The following is a 22129-nucleotide window of genomic DNA, read 5'->3' as shown; positions in this document are numbered from 1 at the left end:
CTCATCACTGCAGCGCTTCACAGGCTGCCAGGATTTGATTTGTTGACTTTGGACGCGACTCCCTTGCAGTTCTTCCTTATCTCGGTATGTAACGAGGTACCAAAGGAGGGAAACGTACAGAGCAGAGGCTCAGGGAAAAGCGAAGGGTCCAGACCCCATGGCGTCTGCCCGCTCTACCTTCCCGGCAGCAGACGCGCTGCGGGGGACGAAGCGGAGGACCACAGCGCGGTCCGAGCTGCCCGGGGCTGCTGAGCCGCTCGACCCACGCCCCGGGCGGCGCTGCCCCGGCGCGGACACCGCGGCGGCGTTTCCTACGAGCCGGTGGCCGGGCGACCGAGGCGGCACCCGCCCCTCGCTGGCTCAGCCCTTCCTCTCCCTTCCAGGTGTAAGCACGGCGGCGGCAGCTGCGGGAAGGCGCAGGCGGCTGTCCCGGCGCAGGCGGCGGTCCCGGCGCAGGCAGCGCCGGCCCTTTCCCGCCCGGCGCGGCGGGAAGGGCGCGCGCGGGGGAGGGCGGGCAGCGCCAAGAAAAGGAGCGAAACGGCTCCGCGCGGGCGGGAGCCCCGTCCCGCGCGCCCGCCGCCTTCCCGCGCGCCGATTGGCCGGCGGCGCGGCCGGGGCTCCCCGGCGGCCGCGCCTGATTGGCCGGATTGTAAAGCGATGTCTGAGGGCGCCTGGCGGGAGCGGCAGAGCCGCGCGCCCCCCGCGCGCCCCGGCCCCGGCCGAGGTGAGGGCGCGGAGCCCGCCGAGCCTCCCGCCCCTCCCTCCTCCATCCCTCCCTCCTCCCTCCCCGGGAACGCAGCCCCAGCAGCCGCGCTCCCCGCGTCCCTCCGGGGACGGGAGCGGCTCCTCTTAAGAGCCGGGCTAAAAGCGCCTTCTCGCTTTGCAGATGGAGGTGAGCGTCCTAGCGCTGCGGGACCTGGCGAGCGCCCGGCCGGGGCGGCGGGGCCGCGCCGAGGCGGCCCAGAAGGTGAGCGGGAGGGCCGGCGGGGGGTTCGGTCCGGTTCGGTCACTGCAGGCCTTGTCCGAGCCCCGGGCCAGTGCGGGGAGGAGAGGAAGAGGGAGGGAGGGAGGGCGGCGGGAGCGGTGGGCGCCGCGGAGCCCCAGCCCCGCGAGTGCAGGGCCGCCGGGCGGGGGCTTGGAGGGGAGCCGCGCTCTGGATCGTGCTCCTGTGACCCCGCGGGCAGCGTTTGAGGTGCTGCCCATCGGACCCGCTCTGCCCTCTCGGTCTGTACGGCAGCATCTTACCTGTGAGCACTTGGGGCACTGGGATGTCCAGCGCTACCCTTAAGATAAAGAAATAATCCAGTGTAAGAAGCCTGAGTCATGCCACCCTTGTCAGTAAGTGAAGTGATTGCACTCTGGCACTACACAGCGGGGAACACCATTTAGCTTTCACCCCAGTAAAACCCACTCAGTGATCTCAAGTATCCCAATGGCTACCATTTGGTAAGGTGGAGAGGGTTCTTGTAGAGACTTATGGTTCTAAAGGTAAGAACTACCAGGTTCTTAACTTGGCACAGGAATACTATAGTTCTGTTAATTAACATTGCTTTGAGCACACTCATGGATACGTCCACTATGCTTGCCTTCTGGTCTGTATTCATAAGGTAGAGTTTTCCAGTCAAGAGGCTAAGTAGGGCAACTCAGCAAGGAGCAAGCTCATTGTTTCCCTACTGCCTCACCAGCCAGGAGACAGCATATGTAGCCTTGGGCATTACCTTGCTCAGTAATGTCTCCTGAACTAGATGCAATTCATGACCTGTTGTCCGTACTCCATCTGAGTCCTCCAAAATTCACACAGTTCTCGTCAGATTTCACTTCTATTATATCAGAGATTTCTTTCAATTCCTGCTCACATACTAAGTTCATCATGCTGGTTTTTCCTGTCCTCTATCTCATACTTCTACCAACTGCCCTTGAGATTTTGTGCAATACAGGTAAGACTTCACAGAGTGTTGCAGCTACTAAGAAAGGGGAGAGAGGGTTAGAAGTGTTTCTTACCTTAGTAGGTAATTATGACAGTAGAAAATGAAGATCTGATGGTAGGAAAGATCTGAAAGGGTATAGTCATGTGCTTTTTATGTAGAGCCACTACTTTTTTCATTGTGGTATTTGCACAAACATGAAGATCTGAGGCGGTGAAACAGCAGGTTGCTTCAGCTGCCCTCACTGCAGTTCCTTTACCACCAGCCATAATGAAAAGGAGCTTTAGGGGAAGATAGACTTTCTGCATTACTTAAGGGTTGATTCACTGCCAAACGTGAAATTGCAAGAAAATATTGAGTGCCAACACTATATGAATATATATTCCAAGAAGTACCATGGCCTCTAAATTGATCCCTATTTATCACAGTGTAGTAAGTTACAACTGGCTGTTAGTTGTAAAAAAAGAGATGTATTTATTACATCCTTTTGGATAATTCATAGGTGAATATACGCAGAAGTGTTCATCAGTGTTCAGAGCACAATGCTTTTAATGTGCCAAATTTGTTTCCAGTCTGAATGCTACAAAACTGCTCCTAGTAAAAGCCAGTTTCAGTTGTTACTAGAACTTTTTTCTACTTTTTAGCTAGACTGTGCCTGTTAGGATGACCTTTGGAATCACTTATTTAAATATATTGCAGCTACAGAACACTTAAATTACTCCAAGTAAAAAGGCAAAACTTAAGAAAGTTCTTACAGTAATCCAGTATAAATTAATATTTCGTTTCAGGCTTTTATTCAATTTCTGAATTGGATTTCTTACAGCACAAAATAAAATGCATTATATTAAGGATACCAATAATGCTTCCTTCAGCCTGTCACTTCAAGTGAGTTCATCTGTAGTGATAACTCTTGCAGTAAGAGAAAGGGATCCATAGCTGAAATATGAAAAAAGTTTGATGGCAGCTAGGGACTGGAAGGAATTGAGCTTCATTCAGGAAATTATAAAAATCAGCTGAGGAATTAGGCTTTTTCTCCTAGCAGCTCTTAGCGGTAGTAAATGAACAGTTAGGGAGATTTTCTTGGTTGCTTTGGGCAGCAGACAGTGGGATGCAAAACTTGCCTTGCTTGCACTTGAGGTTATGTCCACTTTAGTTTGATATTCTGTGAGTTTGAGCTGCATCCCCAGCATGGCTTTTAACCTGGGACCTTTCAAACAGAACTCTGCTTTCTTGCTAAGTGTAATGTGACCAGTGCATGATTTCAGTTTCCCTGCGATTTGGTGATTTATGCTTGTGGGCAATGCTTTCTTGTAGTAGCAGTCAGAGTTTAAAAGCCTAATAGGCCACAGGTTAGACTGGTTGACCTCAAGTTCTGTATCTCAAGGCAGTATCTCAAATACACTTCCCCCAAGTATAGCAGCATGTAGAATATCTTAACATTCCCAACAAAGGCAGAAGAACTGTGCTAAATATAGCTATGAGTGCCAAGGCACAAGTCAGTAAAAATAACTTCATAAGAATAATGAAATTGATTGATGAAATGGTTTTTTCCCTCTTGTGTCTAAAAAACTTTGTTTTTAATAGGAAAACATATATGATCGATCCAGGATGGCCCCAAAGACTCCCATTAAGAATGAACCAATTGATTTATCAAAGCAAAAAGGCTGCACACCGGAAAGAAGTCCAATTACACCTGTTAAGATAATTGACAGACCTCAACCTGATCCCTGGACTCCTACTACTAACCTGAAGATTCTTGTTAGTGCTGCTAGTCCTGACATGAGAGACAGGGAAAAGAAGAAAGAGCTCTTCAGACCCATAGAAAACAGTGAGCAGAGTGACACACCTGATTCGTTACAGGTGAGACTCAGAACACAATTACCTTATATTCAGTTAGGATTCAGACCTTTCTTAAGTTGCTCCTCAGATTTCTTTCAACTGGTTCTTCACTCCCTACGGAAAGGGGCAGAATAGCAAGACATTCCCAAGGACACTTGCCTACACAGCAATGTCTGAACAGTAGGACTTCAAAAGTCTAACTAGTAATTGACCTGAGATCCCCTCAAGAGCCTGAATATTACTTAAAAGGACTATGAAGGACGTAGAGCTTAAATGATTGATTTCCCCAACTGAAGTACTTTTGATCCACATTAGAAAGAAAATTGCCAGATCTGTTTTAAACAAACATCCTTTTCAAAAATAAATTTGACAATGAAAGAACATACTTTCCAAATCTTAGATCTCATCTGCAACTGTCCTGCAAAGTGGTCTGCAAAAGCTTTTTTTCCCACTCTCCCCCCCCAGCCCCCAAACTGGTGGTCAGAAAGCAAGGGTCAAGCATTACAATTTCTACTTCACAAGACTTAGGCAATGCAGGGGTTGATTCCTGTCCTCACTTCATGAAGTCTGTCCCTGGAGAGAATGACATCAGATCATCAGTAAGCATCATTGCAGTTTTTTTTTTTTTTGTTCCAACCGCTGCTTTTCCTCTCCTGGTTTATTTCTTGTAGGATATCCTTCCCTGGTGGTTTCAGCCATAGTTCTGGACAATAGTTCTGTGTCCTTCTACTGACAAGCATAATTTCATTAATTTCATAGGTACATATCACTATACTGCAGTTTACAGCAACTGCAGTAACAACAGTAGTGTAGAATATTCTGCAGTTTTGGTAGTCATAGCAAAGCAAACAGCTCCCTAGAAATCATTCCTAACATAGTGTCCAGTAGGCAAAAAACAGTTGATGTTTAAGGTTAGTTCATTACCACTCCAAGCCTGCTAAGATCACACAGCATTTTACTATAAAGAGTTCAGTTATTTTTGAGTTAATAAATCTTTCATTTAATAATCTTCTACACTTAGAAGGGTAACATACAAAAGAAGTAAAGTTTTAGAGTAAGAATACTGCTATTTCCATACCATGTAAAACTCAATTCTATCAGAGCACCAGCTTGCCACAAGGTAACTTCCTTACAACAAGCTAAAGACAGTTTAAGATCCCATAAGATAGGAAACACAGGTTTCAACAGCTACCACCACCTTCAGCTTTTCTTTGTCAGAGGGCAAGATTTCTTTTCATAACACAGAAGATAACCCCAGAGTTACCAGTGCAAAATAATCATCCATCATTCTTGTTTTGTGATAACCAAACATACCTCTTCCTACATTCTTGCCACCATGGTCTTGCTGATTTCTATTTGTTCCAACTGCAGGGTCAGAAAGACCACATTCACACCATCCTACAGAATTACTTAAGCTAACATCTTGACTAAATTTAATGTTCAAAGACCGAGTTGCACATTTTACAGTTTCTGAGCAAAGTGCCCCCACCCCTTCCCCAATCATCAGTTTCTTAAAGTGATAGAGTCACTGTAAAAGTCAGCAAACAAAGGTATTGCAGGAACTTTTTGATAGCTTCTGCATCTCATGTTTTATTAGATCCAGAAGTGTTTGAGAGCATATTCTTCCTTCTTTCCAAAAGAAATACTCTTTCCAAGTATAATCTTACCATCTTCTAATCTTGGGTGTTGATCTTACTGGTTTTTTTTCCCTTATGTATGACCACTATTTCATGATTGCACAGATAAGAATTTTTCTGTAGCTATCTTTTGTGATGAAATAAGAAGAGCTTGCAATTTTGTTATCCAGGTTCTCTGCTTTCAAGGAGTCCATTGGTTTTCTTTCTAATTAGAAAATCTGATCTTAAATATTGGTAACATCTGAAATATGCTTCACTTGACTATGTCTTGCTTTTAAAAGCTCTGTATTAAAGGGTTAACATTTATTTTTTAACAGTATGATATAGTAGATGACAGCACGGTTGATGAATTTGAAAAGCAGAGGCCCAGCAGAAAACAGAAAAGCTTAGGACTTTTGTGCCAAAAGTTTCTAGCTCGCTATCCAAATTATCCATTGTCAACAGAGAAAACTACAATTTCTTTGGATGAAGTGGCTTCAATTCTTGGTATGTATACCTGTGAAACTGGGGTAACTGATCACCTGGGGTAACCTAACAGGTGGGCCTTCCAAAGATCATATTCTAATAGACTACAGTCAAGATCTGCCTTTCCCAGGGTCTGGATGCTCTTCTAATCATACTAATCAAGTGTTGGAAATGCCTGATATTCTTCAGTGTCTTTGTTGCTTGGTAGCACTACCATTTTGAAATCTGCTTTCTGACTTTCTGCACTTTTTACTACACAGATCTTACTTCCAGCTGTTTACCAACTGTGTTGCTTTCTTAAATATTCTGTTCGTTGAACACTGAAGGAGTTAGGATTCACAAACCTAAGAGAGTTTTGTAAAGAGGACTTACAGACAACAAATTTTGTCAAAATTAAACATTTGGGGAAATGATTGCAAACTGGTATGCTCAGGAGATCAATTGTGTTTACTCCCTAACTTCTGACCATGTTTGACATCATGTCTTCCAAGATCACATGGTTCATCAAGGTTACCTTAGCTTTGAATATCACCTTTTGACAGGAAGGTACTGGGAGAACTGCAAGAATACAATGAGAAAATGTCTTGTTTTGAGTAGCCCATTTGCTGGTTCTGCTGTTAAGATTGCTTTTAGTTGAAAGATTAATGAAATTTTTGCAAGAAGTAATAAAGAGATAGGACTCAGACAGGACACATTAATAACAAAAAGATCTGAGTCTTCAGAGAGGTTGTTTCTTAGCTAGGAAGGGCTTTACAAAATTTGACTTAAACTAAATCTTGTTTCTACATTTAAAACTCAACTATTAACAGAAAAGATGTAGCAAAAATGAAAATCTGTTTTGGGAAGAAAAGGAACAGAAGACATCATTCTTCTGTTCCTTTTCTTCCTAAAACAGACAAATTTCATTTTGTCTGTAGGGTGAATTAGAAATAGGATAGAATACAGATTAGGTAAATAGATAACTTATTTTTTAAATTAATTTTTCTTTTAGATTCTGCTGTTACTCCTTTATGTTTGTATGAGATGCTCATGCTCCAACCTTGTACAGCTGAACATGAACAGTGCTTTGTTCTGTGTTGGGAGTGGCACTACCTTGCTTTCCTAAATAACAGGAACTTTCTTCTAGAATTTACTGTTGGAAATTTTACCTCCCAGGAAGGGGAAGGTTTTGGTTGTTCTTCTCCCTTTGGTTTTCGCTTCCTTGCTTGTATCCATGCGGAGACCACAAAATTACCCCCTGCTGATGTTGCCCCTGTCGATGTAACAAATGATGTCTGTGATACAGCTTTTGCTACAAATGTATATTGCTTCATTCATGGAAGATGTGCGGAAGGCTACAAAGGGGCTGTACTGCTGGTGCCTAACAAACACCAGGATATGTGTAGCACTCTTGTTTTTCTGAATTATGTTTTGTTCCAAATTCTTCACACACTTGCAAATGCTCATGAATTGTTTCACCCAATATATATTTGAGGCTGATAAGTATTATGCCTATTCTTAGATGGGTCAACAGGTACGTTACAGCCTTGAAGCTGGCCACATATAAGTCAGATTTTCAGTGTGCAAATATAGATGTATCTAATAGAATGTGTCCATGTGAACAGTGAAAATGTCTAATAGAGAACAACCTGTTCTGTTTGCTTCTGCTGAACTAAGATGAGCACCTATGTCTTTTTTATCTGTTTCCACCACCTCCCCCCCTCCCTTCCCAAACAGGAGTGGAGCGGAGACGAATTTACGATATTGTGAATGTCCTGGAGTCACTGCACTTGGTCAGCCGTGTGGCCAAGAACCAATACAGCTGGCATGGCCGGCACAACCTCAGCCAAACTCTGAAAATGCTTCAGGAGGCAGGAGAGCTACAGTATGGAGAGTTAATGACCTCCCAGCACAAGGAGCAGGACTTAGAGTACAAATTTGGAGAACGGAAAAAGGAGACTATTCCAGATTCTCAAGACAGGCCATTACTGGACTTTTCAGAACCAGATTGCACCTCTGGTAGGATGATTACTAAATGTGTGATGATACACAGACACAAGTCTCTTTCTCCGGTTTAATATGTCACTTTTTCCCTTGCTTTGCTTTTAAATTAAATAATTAAAAGTTATCCTTTGTCAAAAGGTGCTGAATTCACCATGGAAGGTACAGAACTCTTCCTTCTATTCTGTCCCTAACATAGGTCTCAAGACAGATTTTTCTCTCTGTCCTACAGACTGGCAGGAAGTTCTGCTAGACAATCCAGTTTTTCCCCACCTGTATCTGACAGCAAATGCTTTATCCTGTCAGAAAGCACCGTCTTCATTTGTCCACTGTTTGCATGCTGCCCATATAACACATGATGGTTTAAAGTCCATTAGAGTCAAAGAATTATACTGGCACAAAACTGTGTAACACAACACAGAATCAGCTTTGGAATTTCACTTTCTAAAAGCTATTTCTGCAAGTTTGATTTTTTAATTACCCTTTGAAGAGAGACTCCTGTCTGCATTAATCAGTTATTTGCTGCCTTTCAATTAATTTCTGCTTTCTGGCAAGGAAATACTTTACTTATTTTGAGTATGAGAAACCTTCTTACTAGTTTTCTGGCTGTGATGGATGACATATGCTAAGAGGCTTGGGTATTATTTGTAACACAGCATCTGCAAACAGCAGAAAGGACAAGTCATTGCGGATTATGAGCCAAAAGTTTGTCATGCTGTTCCTTGTCTCCAAGACCAAGATAGTCACTCTGGACATCGCAGCAAAGATACTGATAGAAGAAACCCAGGATACAGTGGACCACAGCAAATTTAAAAGTAAGATGGCTAATGGGAGGCAAGTCAATCAGTGAGTAAAGAAAATGGGGCATGTTTGGACTGACAGCAAACAGACACCAGAAAAAGCAATTTGTGCATCTTTTCCTGCAATATGTTCTGGGTTTTTTTGCATTGCAAATGCACATTTGGAAAAACAGAACTTGGTGTGGGGAAGAGTCACTTTGACAATTATCTCCTAAGTTCAGCTTCAGAATAAAGAAGAAAATTCGTTGTTGGTGTTTTTTTTTAATACTTAAACCCTTTTTCCTGTACTGCTCTGAATGATGTTTCAGAAATGAAGCATGTTGTTTAATTTAATGGAATTAATTTTCTCTCTGGAGGAATATGTTCCTTTTTCTTTTTACTCCAGAAATCTTTTATAGCTGGATGGCAGGGTTTGCTTTCAGTTAGTGAGGATTAGTACTTCAATCCCTCGGATAACATGGGAGAACCTAGCATTAGTAAATAAATCTTGTGAGATAAAGACCTTTAAGTCTTTAAAGTACTTTTAAAATAAAGTACTTGCACTTCAGTCTTGAAATTCTACCCCAAATAAAAGAAGAAATTTGAGGAGTTTAGCTGGAAAATATGTGGGTATCATAATTTTTAAAAATTATGAATATGTGTCCTCTTGTGATCAGCTGTGCACTCTTTTGCCTCTTTCCCCCAGCTTCTCTTTACCCGTGTGGAGGTAGCTGCCTTTTCTGGGCAAGTTAATATAATCACTCCCTAACCTATGTCCATCAAAATGAGCTAGACGAGTTTAAACCTGAGCAGCTAAGCTATGAAGTAGCAGTGACAATCAGGTGGGAACTGGCATGGCAGACTTTATAGGAGGTGGCCTAAGTCCATCCCAATTTGATTTTGCCCACCTCATCTATGAAAGCTGTGGCGATAGTCTGGAATGAAATTAGCACATAAATATGCCCTATATGCATTGTAAACCTGACTCTCTTTATCTACTCCTGCCCTCTCTTGTTAGCAAAGGTACGAAGACTGTATGATATTGCCAATGTTCTCACCAGCCTAGGCTTGATCAAGAAAGTCCATGTCACAGAGGAGCGAGGACGCAAACCAGCTTTCAAGTGGATTGGGCCTGTGGAGTTCCCTGAAAAAACTGGTAACTCGTGTAGCTTGCATTTATTTTCTTTTTGCTTTGACAGTCCCTTCCCAAGTGGTAAAAGATTGCTTTCTGTGTGTAAAGAATGACTCAACATTCAGTGCATAGCCTGCGATTATTAATTGCTGCTAGCTCAACATTTGCCGTAGTGAGACTTTGCACCCAAGATCTGGGTCTGTGGAGGGATGTTGAAGGATACTGTGTCTTGCAGGTATTTTTACACTGACTTGGATAACTGTTTGCATAACTGAATGAATTGTGGAGCAATAGGAGATAGCACTGACATCTTCTGGGTTGCAAAACTTTGGTAATTCCTTAATAATTATACAGTGAATTGTTTTCACCGCTGTAACAAGGTGGAGCAGGGCTGTTTCTTGCATGTGGCCCCTTCTACAAAAGCTTTGTCTGCTAAGAACAAGGTGGTGGGATAGTGCATCTGTCTAAGTAGATGTTCCTTGGCTAGAAGCCAGAGCAAAGGGAACCCTTTGGCTTTGATATTTGCATCAGGAAGGTGCCAAGAACAAGTAAAATGAAGGATAATGTAAATACTATATTAATTCTCCTCCTGGCTAGCACACTGGAATGCAGCTGCTGCTGTAGCTGCTATAGAATTGATAGGAAGGAAGCCCTTACCTTGTTTACTGGTGCTTACTGAGTTCTAGGTTTGTTTCAGTGTTGTGAGGTTTGAGATAATACAAAGGTTGCCTATTCCCTTAACACCAAGTTTGGTAATATGGCAGAAGCCTAAATGATGAACTGTGTTGCCTGAAGGACTGTTGTACAATATTATGTCCCTACAGATGAGCTGAGAGGGCATAGCCCAACATCAGATCCTCTGCCAGAGACACAGAGAGGAGCCTGTGCCCAGTACCAAACCAGTGCTACTGAAAAACAAAGGTTTACACGTCACTCTTCATTTAACAGTGCACAGCCTTGTGAAGCAACCAGAAGGAAGGTCAGTTCTGAGCCTAACAGCCCACGTCAAGAGAGGCAAGGTAACTGTTAATGAAGCATGTTCTTTTCTATCCCACTGGACCTGCCCACATGAGGGCATCCACCAATTTAAGGCACTTGATTGGGTGAATTAGCATGATTAAATATGTGAACCATATTTCTACTGTGCATGTAATAATGAAACTTCTGGTTTAGAACCTCCAGTCAAATGCCTAAAGTTACATGAGGTGAATTTGGGCCACACTGCAATTGAATCTGCAGTTTATTTTCTGCAGGTAAATGTTTCTGTTCTGTACTAACTGCAACTATACTAGAATTTCTTCCGTGAGAACTTGATTTAGAAAAATTCTTTAGCCACAAAATGCTTGCTTTATTTTATGGTTCCTAATATAGTGAAATTTACTGTAACAATCTGATGGATAGTTGTTAAAAAAGATAAAGTAATTACAGGGCTTTTCATAGCTCCCTCTTATAGGAAATGATGATGTTGAACACGTCTCCAGTGGGACTGAGAGTTCTGAGTGTCTTGCAGATTCTGGCTCTAGGTGATTAGTGGATGTTATAAAAATGTGTCAAGACTGAAAAATTATAGCAATTATTTTACATGGGCAGTATCAAAATATGCTTGGTAAACCTGTCTGTGATTAATTGAATGCTTCTTTATTCTTTCAGCCTGTATTGTGAATTCAGATGAAAATTGTTCCAAAATGTTAAATCTAGCAGCTGTCTGCAGGCAGAAAATGGAGGAAGATACTGGGTAGGTTGGTCCTAACTGCTGTCCAATTGCACTTTGTGCTTGTCATGTGTAGTTTAAGGATAGATTTCATTGATGAGACTGGCATTTTAAAATTGCCATGAAGTGTCGTTATTACAATTCTAATACTGAGAGATGTCAGCATGTTTTGGTTTTTTTTTTGTCATGGTCATTTTACACCCATCTGTATTTGTACCAGTGTTGGTGTTTTGCTTCAGTAGTTCTTTCTGTCATATGTGTTTCTATAGGTCATTCCTGCATCCTTTGACCTATTGTCTGAGTAGGTTGAGCAAATTATGATTCCGTGGAAGGGCATCTCTGTCTGTCATCTGTCTTCTCTACACCTATTCCAATTTGAATTCATTTGTGAATGACTAACTAGTCAAGTGCAGCCAAAAGCATTACTGTCCATCAGAAACCTGAGAACTCTGCTTCTGTGTTACTAGAAATTATAAAAAATGACCCTTCTTGTAAACTGTGTAAAAATTGTTGGTTGGAGGTTGAATTTTTCCACATTTATGTCCAAATATGTATCTCTTTGTTTCTAAGGATAAAATAGGGGTTTAATTTTGGAATAAATGTTTTTCCTCTTTTCATTACTATTTGGGTTTTTTTTTGTTTGTTTTTTAGGAATAAAGCTTGTGACACCGAAACGATACTAAGTTCAGCAAAGAACTCCAACATAAGCTTGCCTTTCTCCCTTCTTCCAGTTCCTGGGGACTCTGATTTTTGTGTAAACCCTTTGCCTCGGGCAGTTTTCCCTGTGGTTCAGGCAGATGTGCCAAGCTTCTCACTACCAAATGGTATCAGCAGCCAGGCTTCACACCCTTGCACACCAGCAGCCTCCAAAACAGAAAATGGAAAACCTACCCTGGTCCCCAACCAACCTTTCCTGTGCTTCCCATCTTCATCCCTTTTTATGTTGTGTGGCGGTCTTCAGGAAAATAACTTGAGTGAGCCCCCGCCCACTACAGGAGACCTGGGAAACAGGAGTGCAGAAGCTCAGGCTGCTATACCTCCCACTGTCTGCCAAAAGCGCAGCTCCCACAAGTGCTCATCGCCCTCTGCACCTGTAGATGATGAAGAGCCAGCTGCCAAAAAGCAGACGTTGGAGCACAGTGATCTGCCCCTCTCACTTGTAGTACCCAAGGTAAAGTGAATTTCATTATCACATAGGCAATTCATAGTAAGGAAAGACTTTTGCCTAAGACAGTGTTTTCAGAAGGGAAAATACAGTACACTGCTCTTGAGAGATAAAAATGCTGCCTCCCACATGTTAATAAACTTGCAAGTGGGCTGTGTCAGGAAGTATAAGCATTAACTGGGAGATGTTTTCACACCACCAGGAAAATGGACTTGAGTTGCTTTTCATAGTGATATGATGCTAAGGTGTTCTTTGGAATTAGTGTTTTGATCATTTTTTTCAGCAAAACAATTGGTCAGAGGGGAAGAAATCAATGTAATTATTACTTCTCATCTTCCCTTGTTAGCTTGGGCTTTCCCAGACAGCAGCAGCATTGCTTACTCTACTGAGCTATAGCAAATGAGATTTGTTCTTTCCTCCTACTCTCCAGCTTGAGTACCTCTCTCTGAGGCCTAGTGTTGCCCACAGCAGGCTGGTGAGAGAAAGATAATGATGATGAGGGTGATGCGTAGTTATTTCAGAATTCTCTTAAATACTGAAAGTAGGGGTCAAGCACAACACTATATCATATAAGCCATTTAAATCTTGGATATAAACAATTTGAATCAAGTGTTTTTCCTTATCAATAAAAAAGTAATCCCAGAGGTTAGGTATTTCTTAGTTAGTGTATCCAAATTCTGAATGTGAACTGCAGCAAAGGGCACAGGGTTTAGGCATCACTAATATAACTCATCAAAGCCTCAAACAAAAATTTTACCTTGGTGATTTGCTAATCAGGTTTGTGCTGCTCCTTTGCACAGATGCATGAGGAAGGTGCATGAGAGGTATTGCAGTGTTTTATTTCAGTCTGGACTCTTCATTTCCCCTTTTGTTTTTTGCTTAGAAGCCTTCTGAGTCACCCAAGGCAGAATCTTCCCCAGGAAGTGGCTGTTCAGCTGCTGTACATCTAGAAACAAATCATCTTGACCTCGCAAGTCCTGCTGCTCCAGAGGTGGCAAACAAGGAGTCTACTAAGCCTTTGGATTATCAGGAGCAAGAAAAACAATCTCAGAACAAAGACCCTGATGAACCCCCTCCAGGAAATGAGCACATCTGTAAAGAAAATGCCAATCAGCCTTTCCAGCCACAGTATCTTTATGTTCAGCCTACTGCTGGTAAGGATAGCTGTGAGATCTAGAGGCACCCAGGCCACTGTATCTGTTAACTGAGCAAATACTGAGTCCTACAAATAGTTGAATATTTGGCATAAAAACCCCTCATAGCAGTTCTCTGTAGTAGTTTAGAAATTCTGTAATCTCTTGAATCAATGTGAACTATTGCTCCTCTGAAAAGAGACATTTTTTCTGAGGTTCCCAAACATTAATAGCATTGAACAATATGGGGTTTGCATGCCTGAATTATGTGCAAAAGACAGTTATGAATTATGTACAAAAAAGACAGTTATCTAGCATTCAAAACTCAAAGGAGTTGGAAGCTGAGATTTGGCAGTAAGCTGGCCTATATAGAACAGCAGCATCCACTGAGTGTATGAATTTCATCACCTTCAAACTTTGTACTGTCTTGTAACATGCATTATCAGTGTAACCCCTGAAACCCAAGGCACTGGGAATGTAGCCAGCCGTGCTTGTATGATACTGTTGGGATCTAGAGGAAGCAGCTGAAAATACTGCAGTGGGATTCGTGTCCACCATGTTTTGTGCCTGTGTTTGTGTGCAGTGGATGACTGCTTTGTGGGAGCAGGACATGTGGCAGATTTCCAGGACTACTGCTTTAGACTTTGATTCACTCATGACACGGATTGGGGTCTATGGCATTTCATTTTCGTTGGAGATGCTCAGTTCAAAAATGCTGATCCCGGTGTTTTGGAAGGTCAGACAAGCTGGGAGCCAGAGCAGCTTCTGCTTCAACACAGTAGTTCAGCTGTTCTCAGCAAAATCAATGCATCTGTGATAGATCCTTGTGGCTGTCTTCCATTTGTTGGGTTTGGTTTATCTGGGTTTTTTTTCCTCATTAAAAGTAATGTATATGTTTTATATAGCAGAGGATGATTTCAGTTAGTGAAAAAGAGTTTGTTTAGCAGGATGTTGCTTGTAATCGAAGTAAGAAGCAGAAAACAGCAAGGGGTATGGTTGTTACTTCATATGGACTAAGTAAATGGATGCAGGTACAGTGAACAGACAAGTAGGGGAGAAAATGGAAGCAGATAAGGAAAGGGAACTGTACAGAAGAGTTAGGGGGTTGTGACAGTTTTCTTCCTTATTTTTTATTCCTTTTGTCTTAGTTTATTTCCTAGGCAGACTTTTCTCTATTGTCACACCTTTTTCCTATTGTAGATAAAGTTACAGTACTTTAATTCCCTTGTTCAAGATTATTAATGCTTTGTTTTTTCTCTTTGGTTTAGGATTAAGCAGTTTTAATTTCCTGTTCTCTGCAAATCAAGCCCCTGGTGCCATCAGCCTGGCTGCGAACCAGTTGCCTTCTCTAAGTGTACCCTGTGTCATGGTGCCGTCAGCAGCCTTGGCTTCCTTCCCTCTCGTCTGTTCTCCCTCATTCACCAGTCCTCTTTCCTCAGTTCCTGATGGCTCCTTCTCAGCTGCTGCCTCCACAAATTTCAGTATGTCCAGCCTGACATCAACCACCCCTGTGTTCATAAGCACCACGGCTGTTGTCACTCCAAAGGTCTCACCCACCCCTTCAGTGGATCCACAGCAGCCAGCTCACCCCTCTCTGCACCTGAGTCCTGTGCTTACAAGATCTTGCAGTGCTGTTAAGCTGGACTCCCCTGTGTGTATGGGACACCCAGTGACCCTTCTGAAGCTGCAGCAGGTAAGGGGGAAAGGTGGGCAGGAGTGGTGATGAAAGAGCTGTGCCAGATGCCTGATGGTGGCGTGTGCCACAGGCTGGTGTCTCTGTGTCAGTGCAGAGTTGGCATGCTAAGAGCTGGTGTCTTCCATTTAGTTTGTGCGTGTCCATCTTAGGGGTGGCACAGGGTGTGGGACACTGCTGAAGTCATAGCCCAGCATAGAACATTTAGTCCTGAAAAGTTAAGTGTTTTATAACTTACAGAAAATCTAAAAATCCCCCAGCAATCTAAGGGACACTGCCCCCCATCTGACAGTGTCATTATATATTATGCAATGGCTACAGAAAAACATTAGGAGGACAGGAGGGTTGTGTCAGAATTCTGGAATCAGCTGGTTGCAACACTTTTCAGGTAGTAGTATCCTGGGTTATCCCCTCAGCCCTTGTCTAATCTCTCTTCACTGTGTAATGGAAAAGGGTACAGGGATTAATGTCTCCCAGCTGTCCTCTGTTTGCCTGCTTGTGTGTAGACATTGAGAGAATTCTGCTGAATCACTGGGGTTTTTTGTTTTGTTTTTTTTTTTTGTTTTGTTTTGTTTTCCCCACAAATAGCCTTCGTCAGCTCCTCTCACTCCCAAGAGTATTCGTCCTGCACATCATGAGGCATTTTTCAAAACTCCTGGAAGTCTTGGAGACCCTGTGGCATGGAGGAAAAATGAAGGCAACCAGACCAGAAATGCCAGTTCTGTGCAGAGAAGACTGGAAATCTCTAGTACCAGCCCTGATTAATTTAGCTCTTTGCAAGGGGTGGGCAGATTGTCCTTGGACCCTGTATCAATTTTAAGAGAGCAAGCTCTTACCTGGCAAGAGGAGCACGTGAAAATGTGACCCCTTTGGCATGTTGCTCCACTATCCATTCACCTTCTGGTTCTGTTAGCCATCTTCTTCAAAATCACCCTTGGTACAGAAATCCTTTTACTGAATTGTTTCTTCAGTACTGATCTGAATCCAGATTCTGTGCTTCACACAGCCCTGTGGGCATCAAATTGTAATTGTGATTTTAATTTGGAAAATTGTTTCTGTTAGGAGATGCAAACAAATTCTTTTGGAGTCCCCAGGGATTCTTTATTGATGGTTTTAAGTGAGATGTCTAGCACTTATCTGGGGTAAGCATTTCATTTGCGTGTATTCTACTTACCCTGAGTAAATCTGTGGTGAAAATGATAAACTCTTGCAGCTGTGAAAGCAACTGCTTCCTTGGTTCCAGACTATCAAACCCTGTCTCTGCAGTGCAGCCTCTTGCTTTTTATTTTTTATGTTGGTGTGGGATTAGTGCAAAAAACAATTTTTGCAATTTCAGAATAACAGATTTTCTCAGGGTAGGGATTACTTGAATGTCAGTTGCTTGTACAATTTGCCCAGCACTCGTGGTTAGAAAAACCTAATAATAACACAGTATGATTGAATGTATACATGTGAAAAATATTAAGACCAAAATAACTGTGAATGTTAACATTTTTATAGTTGTGTTAATGAACTGTATTAGTCCTTGGGTTGGTTGGTTTTTTTTCTTTTTTTTTTTTTTACTTTAAGCAAAATATGCAAGTTAGATATAAAGAATACAAAACTTGAGTCCTTAAACAGATTTGACAAAGTGATTTGAGAGTGACAGTCTCAAACCACTGAGAGGACTATGTTAAGATTTCATCTCCTATTTAAATATCCAGTCTAGGCTTTATGACCAAGGAACACTGATAAGTCATTAACCTCACTCATTATTAGATTCAGTCTAACCTGAGTCTACTAAGTGCCTACTTAGCTGTTTACTTAAGTGTACTTAAGCAGTATGTACTTAAGTGCCTAACTCTTCACTTGCAGGAATTTTGTGACTAGTTAATAGTGCATTTGAGCACTAGGAAGACAAGGGAGATCTTATCTATCTAAACCAGAAAAAGAAGTTGAAAAGAGCAGGAGCCTTGAGTTTTAAAGTAATACAAAAAATTATCATTATACCCTAGGAGGCGATAATGAGGAAGAAAAGCCTTAACATTTAGAGTTCACATTCAGAGTCCTCAAATAATAGATGGTGCTATTATCAATATAGGATATAATTTTAAGAGCTAATGCTCTTATGTTTGGGTATGTTTTCACTAATGTAGCAAACTGCAATTAAATTTGTGCGGTCTCCTGTTCAAAAGACAAAGTGTTGCTGTTGACATCACACTAGTCTGGACTTCTAGCAAATGTAAGGTCAGCATGATCAGCACTCTCTTTGGTACTGGTATTGATTTTCCAAGGGTAGATGCACTCTTGGATTTGGTATTTTGTTGGTCAAGGGAAGTTAGGACTTTGAGACTGGGGATTTGATGAGGGAATCTTATTTTTATAAAGAAAATTAAACTTAATATTCAAACTCTCTGCTTCACTAAAATTCAATGTGGCCTTCTCTTAGAATAGCCCAATAACAGGTTTTTGAGAGGGCTTGGTTAGCCCTGGTTGAAAGAAAATCTGTAGCAGAATTATCATAGGAAATTTCAGGGGTGGTAAAGAGACATCTTCAGACTGCTAATTTTTTTATATTTTAATGACACTACAATTATGAAAGTTTACAGTTTTTTCTTCTGAATTATTTCTTCTTATACACCCACTTAGATAATTTTGCTTTGAAAAGCAGTGTGTAACTAGCACAGTGCTGCCCCTGCACTTCAGCTGGCATGCATGTGCTGCTGCTGGGGCAGAACAGGCTGCTGGGGTTCCAGGGAAAATGGTGGGTGCCGATTCTCCAAACCTTGTCTCTTCTCTCTCCCTCTAGTACGGTGCAGCCTTTTAGTGAAATGGCAGCTGGGAGCAGGGAGGAGGATTAGAGCTAATATTGGCTCTTTGCTCCAGTTGAAGCATGATCACCAAAATTGCCTTTCTTTTTCAGTGATGTTATAGTGTGCCATAACTAACTTAACTATACTTGAAAATGCAGGGAGTGAAAATAGATTTTCCATTTCCAATTTCTGCTTACAGTTTTGAGTTTCTGTAAATACAGCAGGTCTGGAAATGAGGATTGACTCCCTCTTCAGAGAGTCATGGTTGGGAAAGCAGGTTTTGAGCCTAGGAGAAAAAGGATGTTGATATGCTGTCTCGATTTTGTCAATGCAAAATTCTCACGAAAATAGAGTGAGACCACTAAAGCAGTCGGGCAGCTACGTTCTGTACCTGAGCTGCTGAACTGGACTGGTGAGGGGGAGCAGTTAGTTGTCAAGATGGAATGGATTTACCTTTCCTATCTTTACCTTCACTGAAAGCTAAGAATTTAAATAAATTACGAACAACTCATCAGCAAAGTAGTTTTGGAAAAGCAAAATTTGTATTTGCACTGAGACAAAGTGCATACCCAGGAAGTTCTACAGGGTTTGTGAAACCTTTCTGTCCCAATTCAGTTGTTGAGGAAGCTGAGCATATAACTTATACTTGAATCTATCTGCCACGTTTACATTTCTGATTGTCTTCTGTAAATTGGTGCTATTTCTGTATTTAAAAAGCTGTATTTTTAATGTAAAGCTGCTTCCAGTTTGTTTTTTTTTGCACTGCTAGTTTAATATAGACATTAATTTTATTGCTGTTTATAACTGTTCTTCAGTGATTAGATGTCCTGCTTTTCCTGCTCTCTAGCTATCTGTTTACCTGTCAGCATATAGCGTTACTTCAATCACACTGTTGGAGTGAATATTTTTTTATACTATCTGTTAGCAAAATATTAAACTTTTACAGAATAAAAAATGAACTTAAAACTGAGAATCTGATTTCAGTATGGAAGACTTTCAAGAACACCCTTGAAAAGAAATATTCCTGCACCACATGTCCACGTGAGAAGTCTTTGTTGGATGCGAGCACTGAAGGACTAGCAGATGATAACAGCTCTCCCCAGTGGCTCCAGCACCCAGCTATTGCATGCAGCATGGGCACAATTCCCACACAGCTGTTGCAGGCACAAGGACCAGTGCAATGTAAATTGGCTCTTAAAGTCCTGGAGCAGGCCAGGGCAAGACTGGGTGATCCTGGCCCAAAGCCATGTGAGGTGATCCTCAGCTGGCCACCACGGGAGCCCACCTCAGCACTGCCAAGGGGCCTGCCAGACCCACGCTGGACCCCTGTGTCCCTGCAGCCGTCCCTCGGTCCTGCTCTCCACAGGAGGGCAGCAATGCCTGCCTGACTGTGGCCACAGACAGGAGCTGGTGCTTGCTCTGCATCCTTAGAATCACCAGCTGCTTTGAAAGAGCAAGTGGACAACACAGCCACAGGTCTGTGGCTTCCCCTTCCTTTCTCCTGCCCTTCCCTAACCACAAGCATGAGACACAGCTTGACCCCAAACCAAGTTTGCTCCCATTGAAATCAAGGGCAGGTTAACTGTGGGTTTCAGCAAGCCCAGTAGCACCTTATCCTTTGCAGGATTAAAGAGATGTGAGTTAATGTCACCAACAACAGCTTCAAAATGACTGAGTTGCAAAGCGTTGAGATGCTCAAAAATAATTTCTAAAAGGAAAACTCAGCAGCTCACTCAGTGTTGTTTTTGGACTTTTTCTGACCTGCTACTCCAACAATAATATCTTTCCCTTTCAATTGATGCAGGAAAATTAGAAGTTTAATAAGACTAAATGCATTATGAGAATCACTAACAAGCCCTAACTCTGCTCTAGCTGCACTGATGGGACCATGGCCATCGTTTACTTGAGGAGTAGCAGCGCTGTATCTTCCAACAGTTCTTGTCCCCACTGGCGCACTTGGAACTCCTTTTTTTAAAGTAAAAAATAGTTAAGAAAGTACACCAAACACCATCTGATTCAGTTCTCTCTATGAAAAAGGGAAATTAACAAGTAGTTCATTGTGGATTAATGTCTTACTGCTTCCCAGCCTGGGCTGGGCAGCCCAGAGCCCAGGGAGAGTCACCCCTGGTGCTGGAAGGAATTGAGCACTACCAGCAAACCCAGAGGCAAGCAAAAGGGAAGCCTCCAGCAGGCAGCAAAGCAAAGCCTGCTCCCACCATGTCCAGGGAAGCAGGTCTTCACCAACTATCTTGGTCAACAAGGAGGATTTCCTTAGAAGTGCTTAGGTCATGGCAATGCTTTCTCCTTCTAGCCCAGAGTTCCTGAGCAAGGCTCCATGGCCTGCTTAAAAATTTAAAACATAATAGTTTGGATGTGAAGGAGTGAAAAGACAAGAGTGCGCGCACAGCTGAGGCAAATTCAAGCCATGCTGACTGTGATCGTCTGCAAAGATCCATGTGTGCAGGAAGCATTAGTGTCCAGATTCTTTCCAGATTCATTTATTGCACCAGAAATACAATGAAAATTTAGGATATTTTTTCAAGCACTTTCTCCAAGGATTTCTAGAGCGATGAAATTAATTCTAATCATGTCAGTCAACACCAGCTCAAGTTCTGAGAGCACAAAGCCTTCCCCCATTCCCCTTGCAGGCCATGGTAACTTTGTGGGTGGCAAAAGGCTGCTTTGCTTCATAAAATGCTGGGACCTCCAAGTCTGCTATCACCAGACCTCCTAGGAAACAAAACCTCCTGCCTCAGGTGGAGCTCCTCCTTTTTACTCCATTTTCCAAATAAATAAATTCTCATTATGGTTCTGAATATGAGATGCCAGGCTTTTATGCCTTTCCCCAGCCTCTGGCTGGGTATTTTTTACCTTGGATGATACAACAGTGTAATTTCATAGATGATATACCAAATCTGAGTGGGAGGGGAGCATGAAACTTGTTTTTTTCTGACAGCTGCTTTTGTGTTTCAAAACTAACAGCTATGAACCAGTAGTTTGCACTCCAATCCCCACAGCATGGTGTGATAGCAATGACAATGTAGAGAGACCAAACAAACCATCAATATATGTAAAATACTGCTTCTAAGTAAGTGCCTATAATAGCAGCTGAAATGAGCCAAGTTGGACCAGGTTTAATCTTTTGAGAAGAAAAGGGAAACTATTTGAAGCCAAAAAATAAGAAATAGATATAAAGATTCTACAATAAATAGTCCAAAAGGAAACACCTCCCTTACCTGGACAGCCAATTCTTCAATGCTAAAGAAAATGCTTTGTCTCTGTATCTCACTGATAACCAACCAGCATGTAATATAATCACCCTACACACCTTCAAAATCTTCATTAATGATTTGTTCTGTGCCTGAAATTTCCCAGTAATTAAATGAACGTAAGGTAGAAGATGTTAGGGAGGAGTTGACTGAAGCTCTGCTCTGAGGCTTGCTTCAAAGTAATGACAAAATCCCCCATTTGGCAGCTCACCTACATTAGATTTTTCATCCTTACTGTACTGAAACTCGGATGTTTGGAAGATGATAGTTTAAAATGTCTCTACAGACACTCTAGGCCTAAGTGGCAAAGAAACATTTGTTTCTTTATAGTAACACAATGCTAGTGATTTCAGTGGACTCACTCTTGGTCTGCCTTGGCTTGAAGGGAAGGAGGGTCAATCTCCTGATTCTGGAGTTCTTAGTTCCACCCATTATCTACTGCACATCACTGAGCAAAGCAGCCTTTGACTTCTCTAAATCCAGAGAAATGGCAACCAGGAATATCACCCGGCCTCACAAGAGCTGAGAATCTAGCTTGTGGATGTGGAGGAAAATAGAGAGAGTGCAGGGACCAGCCCTGTTGGGCAGGTCAATATACTCACTGATTTG

General features: G+C 42.3%; 1 protein-coding gene across 2 annotated transcripts; it reads left to right on the top strand.

The window, feature by feature from the left end:
- Window position 1: 1 nt before the first annotated feature.
- On the top strand, window positions 2-19224 carry E2F7 (E2F transcription factor 7). Of its 2 annotated transcripts, none has more exons than XM_072923968.1 (13): window positions 2-84; window positions 887-967; window positions 3510-3785; window positions 5719-5887; window positions 7583-7864; window positions 8503-8661; window positions 9644-9781; window positions 10582-10776; window positions 11408-11492; window positions 12120-12639; window positions 13517-13787; window positions 15035-15459; window positions 16048-19224. In XM_072923968.1, the coding sequence occupies exons 2-13, from the start codon at window positions 887-889 to the stop codon at window positions 16222-16224; spliced, it is 2778 nt and encodes a 925-aa protein (XP_072780069.1). In that variant the 5' UTR covers window positions 2-84; the 3' UTR covers window positions 16225-19224. The 2 variants fall into 2 exon arrangements, with proteins under 2 accessions (XP_072780069.1, XP_030116159.4); XM_030260299.4 differs by lacking the exon at window positions 2-84 and adding an exon at window positions 108-724.
- Window positions 19225-22129: the final 2905 nt, after the last annotated feature.

The sequence above is a fragment of the Taeniopygia guttata genome, chromosome 1A (assembly GCF_048771995.1).
Source record: "Taeniopygia guttata chromosome 1A, bTaeGut7.mat, whole genome shotgun sequence".
Classification (NCBI taxonomy): domain Eukaryota; kingdom Metazoa; phylum Chordata; class Aves; order Passeriformes; family Estrildidae; genus Taeniopygia; species Taeniopygia guttata.
The sequence above is the reverse complement of the archived record's forward strand: the minus strand, read 5'-3'. Positions and strand labels throughout refer to the sequence as shown.

What these genes read in the sequence shown, in the direction of transcription:
- E2F7 (XM_030260299.4), top strand. Translation starts at nt 158, where the DNA reads ATGGCGTCTGCCCGCTCTACCTTCCCGGCAGCAGACGCGCTGCGGGGG. An exon ending in TGAAGTGGCTTCAATTCTTG is followed by an intron (nt 5,888 to 7,582) that starts GTATGTATACCT and finishes CTTCCCAAACAG; the next exon opens with GAGTGGAGCGGAGACGAATT. An exon ending in GGACCACAGCAAATTTAAAA is followed by an intron (nt 8,662 to 9,643) that starts GTAAGATGGCTA and finishes CTCTCTTGTTAG; the next exon opens with CAAAGGTACGAAGACTGTAT.